This window comes from Sinocyclocheilus anshuiensis, unplaced genomic scaffold (genome assembly GCF_001515605.1).
Source record: "Sinocyclocheilus anshuiensis isolate Anshui unplaced genomic scaffold, SAMN03320099.WGS_v1.1 scaffold78, whole genome shotgun sequence".
Lineage (NCBI taxonomy): Eukaryota > Metazoa > Chordata > Actinopteri > Cypriniformes > Cyprinidae > Sinocyclocheilus > Sinocyclocheilus anshuiensis.
In genome coordinates, this window is record NW_015544250.1 from 96135 (window position 1) to 104594 (window position 8460).

Below are 8460 nucleotides of genomic sequence, written 5' to 3' on the forward strand. Positions count from 1 at the left end.
TTACAGATCTTCTTTATGCACCAAGAGCTTGTAACACTCCAAAGAGAAAGGAAAAATTGAAATCGCATCATATGACCCCTTTAAATCGTTGCTTCCAGCTAAAATACGATAATATTGCTTTCTCCGGTGAAAAAGTTTTCTCATCTGAATCAGGAGAGAAATATGCACAGATCAAGCACAGTTCACAAGCCAAAAAGTCTAAATATGTGGGTGGATTTTGATGTGAGAGGACAAAATGGGATGGACTTTTTCACTGAAGAAAGCAATGTTATGATTGGAGGACTTGTATTTTAGCCAGAAGCAATGATTTGAAGTTAAAAAAAATGTCTTGATGGATTTGTTTCTTACAAACATGCAGCTTTTGGCTTCACAAGGCATTATCTGATGGACTGGAGTGGTGTGGATAACTTGTGGATTATTGTGATGTTTTTATCAGCTGTTTGGACTCTCATTCTGACGGCACCCATTCACTGCAGAGGACCCATTGGTGACCAAGTGATGCAATGCTACATTTCTGATGAACAAACAAACTCATCTACATCTTGGATGAGGGTTAGTACATTTTTCAGCAAATGTTCATTTTTTGTTGAACTATTTTCCCGGCCACTCGATTTCTCTGGTAGTCTCGTCCACAGTGAAACATGACTGTATTTTGAAACATCAAATATTACTGATTAGCTATGATTTGTCACATTGCACAGCAATTTTTGCTGTTAGTTTGGACAGAAACATTATTTTTCTTTGGAGAGGTCTGTAAAAAAGCTTGAAGCACATAAACATCATAAACCAAGAATGCTTTAGTACGTTTAGCTGATGGTTATTTCTGGATGGATACCTGAAAGTTTTCTGCCAAACATCTACCAGGTAACAACAAATCTGACTAATTTCTCATTCCAAAAGGATAAAGTCTTCATTAATGCAGACCAAAAGGAGATTCTTGAGGAAGTCGCGGAGAAGATCAAATTGCAATTGGTTGATGCCATTCCCGTGCAACCCATAAGTTCAGGTTTATTGACAAAGAGTGTCCCGTTGGAGTCCTCAAACACAGATGAGATCTTCCTAGAATGGCCTGCTACACAAGAACCAGTAGCTGTTGCAGAAGAACCAATAGCTGAAGAGCCAGTTAAAAGAAAAGCCAGTGAGTTACATATAGGACATCTGAAGTCTGAAGAGGCACCATTGGTTGATGCTAAGGCTGCAGAAGATGAAGAACCTAAGACGGAGGAGACTGAAAAGGCCTTGAAAGAAGACAAAGAACTTATACGACTTGTTGAAAGCATAATATCAGAAGAAAAGGAACAAGCATGTGAGAACGAGCCAAATGGTACCAAACAGATTAGTGATGAACTGATGAAAGTAGCTGATGAAGCTGATAGTGTGTCTTCAGTTGTAAAATTAGCAGTTGATACCGTCGATGTTGAGGAACCAGTCGTTGGAGCTGAAGAGCCATTGCTGGCTGCTGAAGAAATTGCAGATATTGTTGAGGAAATCTTGCACATCACTCAGGAACAAGAAAGCCTTGATGCAGAAGAGTCAGAAGAACATCAAAGGAACAAGTGCAAGGAGACGTTGGTCGTTACAGAGGAACCATTAACATTTTCTGTGGAAGCAGCGCTGATTGCCGAAGAAGAAATCGATCCTGCCACTTTTGAGTTCATCTTAGCTATTAATGGATCGGCGACTATAGATGAGGAAAGTTGGGTGATTATTGAAGAACCAGCTCTACCGCTGAACATCTCTGGACTTTCAGAAGAACCTGCGCTCACTAAAAGTAAATGTAATTCAGCAGATTCTTCTCAATTGCTTTCCCAACTGAGGTCCGTGTGCACTAAGGTTTTAGAAGATGCTTCATATAAGCCGCTCAGTGTCGATGTATGTGCTGATGAAAGCACTATTCACATCACAGTTGAGCTTTGCCCGGATGAGTTCACATGTCTGAATAAGGTCAGTTATAATACCGATGATCTTTCGACAAGAAAGCCACTGCATGGACAAACTCACCGCATGCGATTCACTCAGCATGGAAACTTACTAGCTCCTTTCCTCAAGATGCTTGTCATCGATTAACACAAAATTAACATAAACTACTTTGTTTCTGAAAGTGACGTCGAAACTTCCTATTATTAAAATATCCTGTAAATGATTCTTAGCATGTTGGCTTATTGTTTTGTCTCTATATAATGTACACTTCTAGTCAAATTTTGAAATAATTAAGATTTAGTTTATGTTTTTGAAAGAAGTCTCTTATTTTTTAACCAAAAATACAGTAAAAGCAGTAATATTGTGGAACATTATTACAATTTAAAATGACTTTGTGTTTGAATATATTTCATATTTGGGGCTTATTTATTGTCAATTATTATTAGTGCTCAATTATTAATAATGTTGAAAGCTGCCTAATGTGTGTATGGAAACAAAAATACAATAATTCAAGATTGTTTTGATGAATAGAAAGTTAAATGAACAGCATTTACTTAATCTTTATATTCTTACTAAACTATATAATAATAATAATAATAATAATAATAATAATAATAATAATCTTATTTTAAATATATAATAATCTTATATTCTTAAATTTATATATATTATAACATTCATGTTTTTACTGTTTTTTTAATCAAAATGGGCTTTTTTCAAAAACATAGTTATTAAACTATAATACATATGTTATTCTAATATTATTCCAAACATGTGACTGGTAGTTTAACTGTCTCAGACATTTAAAGTGTTTGTTTTGTATTTATTTATTTATTATGAATTATTCCAAACATTCATCTACTGTAGTAGTTTAACTGTCTTAAAGGTAAGTGTTTGTTTTGTCTTTTTCTTGTGTATTTTACATTTGCATGAAATCTAATAACTAATGAAGGGCTACTGTAACTCTACAGTCATCACCAACCAGATGTTGTCGAGTTACATCTTTCATATGTTCAACTTAACTGATTTCCACTAAAATATAACAAGCAAAACACATACTGTATAATCTAAATATGACCCATTTTACTGTCAGATAAAGCACACGCAGACTTTAAGTCCAGCACATTGCTGAATATCAATGAGTGAGGGGGGGAAACAGGCGTTAATAAAAGGATGATTGTTGCCGCTGGCTGGAGTAGGCAGAGGCATGGATGGAATTGTGCCTCTATTTCAATGCATCTATTGCACATCAGCTGTAAGGGTTGTAACACATTCCCAAGGGCTTATTCTCTGGATTTGTCTATAGGATCCAGTGGACATAAAGACCAGCACGGAGCCAGAGCCGGAGGCTGAAGCTCTCAAACCCAGTCCTGTGGAAGCTGCAGAAGAAAATAACCCGTCAGAGGAGGTCAAAGCAGCAGAAAAGACAGTTATGAACTTTTTCAAAACATTTGTAAGTGCATTTTAATTGCTTTATTTGTTTTCATGCTTTAGGTGATTCGAATGCTGCTCTAATTCTCTTTCAAACTACATTTTTGTTTTAATTGCACTGAAATGCATGAACTCATTGGTGTTTTAAGCTAAGCTACAATGATCCGTTTCAAAAGTATTGAGAAACATAAGCATGCAGTTTTTATAGAATATCATTTATAAGAATAAGAAGTGTGTATTTGTCTATAACTGAACAATCTAGACTTGTAGTGCCAGACTGCAATGATGCATTTTTACTCCATCATTGTGGTATTTGTTACCCTGCGTCTTTCATCTGTTCATCTCTGCTTGGCACTCTGCTAAATCAATCCTTTGGACATGTCAGACTGTGGCAGGCTTTTGTTTGCTGCATAATGTGAGCTCACAAGGGAGGCCTGTGCGTTTGGAGTTGTGATAAAGCACGGGAAGGCCTACACCATCTCCAGAGGACAATGGCTGACTCAATAGCAGAAACATGTTCAGATCGGCCCCTGCCAGCGAGCTCTTTGTGTGCCCATGGCAAAGCAAGCCCGGCTAAACTGCGTCTGGATTTGACAGGCATTATCCTCACAAAAGATACATTTTTGATATCTCAATCTTCATCTCCGTGCAGATGAGCAGGCCCGGTTTGGAGAAATGGAGTACCTGAAGGAGCAGTATATGCTTAAACACGCCACTCTGATGGTGTTTCACAGTCACTCTAATGTTTACGTGTCTGCGTTCTCTTTTCTGCATGCGAAGGTCACTCCGACCAAAACAAGCAAAGAAGCCAAAGCCACTCCTGATGCTTCAAAAGAACAGGTAATAAAACCTTGTCTTTCACAGCATTACTCATTCATATTCATGAGAATTATATTATATTATATTATATTATATTATATTATATTATATTATATTATATTATATTATATTATATTATATTATATTATATTATATTATATTATATTATATTATATTATATTATATTATATTATATTATATTATATTATATTATATTATATTATATTATATTATATTATATTATATTATACCGTATTTTTTACGGTAAAATTCTGGCAACCACAGCTGCCTGTTTTCTACCGTAAATTTTACGGAATTTTTTTTACAGTGTACCTATTTCATACTTTCTGCTTAAGCTTTTTATTTCTGCATAGGATTGCTTTTAATGATTATTATAGGGCTGAACATTTTTAAAGTAACACCCTAAATTCTGTTTTTTAGAACTTCTCTCATTGGGCTTCAGCTTCATTCATTCATTCATTCATTCGTTCATTCATACGTTCATTTGTTCGTTTCTTCGTTCGTTCGTTCGTTCGTTCGTTCATTCAAGAAAGCTTTATTAATACATTTATAAATAAATATAAAATAAATGTAATATAACATTTATTTATTTCAGCGGGCTTTATTTATAAATTAATGAACAAGTAAATATAAAATAAATACACAATTTATTAAGTTATTAATGTATTTATTTACGCATTTTTTTTTTTTTTTTTTTACAAATGTATGATATTTTATGATATTTTTTTTTACAAATGTATGAATAAATACATATAAAATATGTATTTATTTACTTATTTATCTGTCTAAGCATGCATTATTTATTTAAGCGTGCTTTATACATTTATGAATAAATATAAAAATACAAAATATATTAATTTATTAAATTGTTTATTTATCTAAGCTTACTTTATTTTTCAATTTATATATACATAAATTAAATATAAAATGCAATTATTTATCTATTTATTTATTTTTCTGTCTAAGGATGCTTAAATTATTACATTTATGAATAAATAAATAGAAAATTAAGAAATAAAATATATTGATTGATTGATTGATTTACGTGTTGTATTGTATGTATTAATCTAAGCATGCTTTATTTTTATATATTTACAAATAAACATAAAGAAATACAATTTATGTTTAAATAAATAAATAAATAATTCGGGCTTAGATTTATTTGCAAAAATGTCAAAATAATGTCAGATTATTGTGCTAAATACAGATGATGCTTGGTATTTATTGTCTTAATGTTTGTTCTTTAGTCACAGAAAGAGATCCCACCAGCTCCATCAACAAATGTGAGCCATTTCATTTACATTACATATTTTATTGCTTTTATAATATTTCCACCTTTTGCATCATTTTTCTAATCATATTTTAGTGAACACCATAAGCAATCTAATAATGCCACAAGAACCCTGCTGTAAAAAAGAGTTGGTTTTGAGAAGTGCTTTGTTGACAATGAAGCATTATAGAAGAATAAATAAAAACCGTATACCCACCTGCTGTTTTGTGCTTGAAATAAAACAAACTGCACTCTTTTCTAAGGTACAGGAAGCACCCAAGGCACCTCCTCCTCCTCCCCCAGCGCCACCTAAGATGGAAAGCAAAGCAGAGCCGGCGGTGAAGAAAGAGGACACATCTGCAACAAAAGCAACGGCAGCAGCTGCAACAAAAGCAGAGGGATCTGCCAAGAGCAAAACTAAAGACAGTGCATTAAGCAAACTCTTCCGTTCAAAGGTAAGCCCAAACCTGACAGCAGTAGCAATAATCCACATTAATAAAGCCTTTCTGTTTGGTTCTGGGGTGAGCCTTGGACTCTTATTAGACATGTTAAATCTATATGAAGCATATGTGGCACACCATAACAGAGTAATGTGAATTTGAGGTGTTGCTAGGCAAGGTGGTGTCAAAAGTTCAGGCGGCGACAACCAGTGGAGCCAGAGCTAAGATGTCAGGAGTGGTAAATGATAATAAGCATAGGCTATTCTGATATTAACAGAACTGACCCATTACTGTTAACTCAAGACATGCAAATTAATACAAAGAGCTACTGTTATTTTGCCCTTTGTGTGAGAGATCTGTAATCAGAGCCTAAAACTAACATTTTGCCACACCAGCCAATGCCAAAACTTACCAGTCATAAATATTTTTACCAGCCATGAAACTGTGTGTGCATTATTTATTTAAATAAATAAATAATTAATTAAAACATGCTGAACAAATTGAGGAAACACATCCAATTGCAATTATTATGATGATTATTATTATTATTATTATTATTATTATTTAATCAAATGATGACAAATAAACTATAAACACTATAAACAAATAAATATCATTATAATAATATTGAATTGTAAAGTATTTCATAATAATATTTTTTCAATGTATATAATAATAATAATAATAATAATAATAATAATAATAAATTGTTATTGTAACTGTAATTGTTTATTAATATTATTATTATTATTATTTAATCAAATTATAAAAATAAACAACTTTGTTCAAATGATGACAAATAAACTATAAACTACATCTAAAAATAAATATCATTATAATAATATTGAATTGTAAAGTATTTCATAATAATATTTTTTCAATGTATATAATAATAATAATAATAATAATAATAATAATAATAAATTGTTATTGTAACTGTAATTGTTTATTAATATTATTATTATTATTATTTAATCAAATTATAAAAATAAACAACTTTGTAAAGAAATATCACTATACTATTGAATTGTAAAGTGTTATTATTATTATTATTATTATTATTATTATTACACAGCGTTCTTACACCTTTTCTAAAGTCAAATTCAAGCACTTTTCAAGCATTTTCAAGGTGCATTTTCGAGCTTTTCCAGCACTTTCGTGGTTCAAAATGTATCACCTGTCTGAATTGCATATAACATTGCATAATGTAAATAGCCAACATAAAATATATAAATTATAAAATTAAAAAAAGAAAGAATTTATCACAGGATAGGGCTGCAGTATTGTGAGAAAATCATTATTGTCGATCGTTCTTGATATTGTAATACAGGGTCTCTGCAGGATTTCTAAATCAAATTAAGACCTACACAAATAAATTACTATTGTATGAGGGGGGCAGGGCAATGTCTATGGTAACATATTAAACCGTAAAATGACAGCAAAAAATAGCATGATTTACAGTTCAGATACAGGATTTCACCAAAACAAAAAGATTTATAAAATGATCATCTTCACATCATCTTCAGCCTTTAAACCTTTTTTTTTTTTTTCAATAGAAATAGAAACGTGTGTCTGGTTATGATGCTAAACGTTTATAATACGTAATATCCAAAGGTAGAAAATGTGTTTGCAGTGTTTTCACGCAAATGCATTATACGTTACGCCATTCAATTAGTGGAAAACTCACTGGAAATAATGAATGAATCAGTGCAGGTCCATTATGGTTACATCATGCAGCCACTGCCTCATGTCACAACAGCTGCCGACTAAACCATGTGACTCTCCATTCCACCACTTCATAACTGACATCAGATTTATCCAGCGACCGGAGGCTCTTGTAAAGGCTTTGTGTAACCAGTGACTCAGTATCTGTCCCTGCTAGGATAAACGGCCAGTGTAAAGTGCCATAGGAACTGTAGATTATTGCAAAATTAATGCCAATATTTGCTTGCCTGCAGCCTGTTGTGGTGGAAGAGAAAAAGCCGGTTGAGGTGCAGGTAAATACATTTAGCTGATCGATTGTCTCTTTGTGGGATTCATGGTGGTGGGACTGTCTTCCTAAATAAAATCATTCATCTACTATTTACACCTCCGTACTGGGCACTTTCTATGAACAGTGTTGCACTACTAACACGCTCCTCAAAGAGTGAAGATATATTGGATGAGCTATTATCTAACGTTGCATGGTAATTTGTATTTTTTATTTTTTTGTTAACATCTATCCAACTTTTAAAATTAAATAAAAGTGTCCTAACTTTGACAGAAACCATTGTGGGAAAACAAATATTCTCAGTCAGTTTTTACACATATTATAGTTTTGATTGTATTCATAAAGATCAGCCATTCAAGCATGTTACCAAAATAAGTTTATGGGACATGTAATTTTATTTTAACTATAAACCAACATTTGGTCCCCAACTATTTTTAAACGCTTTAGGCTTATCTTCAACCCTGTTACCTATTTTGGATTTTTAAAAAACAATTTTTTGGGGAAAACAAACAAACAAACAAAAGATGCATTGCATTTAATTTCCCATACAGCATATATGTATATATATA

At 32.5% G+C, this 8460-nt stretch overlaps 1 protein-coding gene across 1 annotated transcript in view; it reads left to right on the forward strand.

Moving 5' to 3' along the window:
* The window catches only part of LOC107697875 (breast carcinoma-amplified sequence 1-like), a 16929-nt gene that overhangs the window by 4046 nt on the left and 4423 nt on the right, over positions 1-8460 (forward strand). The window contains exons 5-10 of the mRNA XM_016498720.1: positions 3227-3373; positions 4132-4191; positions 5439-5474; positions 5725-5916; positions 6065-6139; positions 7860-7898. Coding sequence (XP_016354206.1) covers positions 3227-3373; positions 4132-4191; positions 5439-5474; positions 5725-5916; positions 6065-6139; positions 7860-7898 — 549 coding nt within the window. The remainder of the gene's footprint in view (positions 1-3226; positions 3374-4131; positions 4192-5438; positions 5475-5724; positions 5917-6064; positions 6140-7859; positions 7899-8460) is intronic.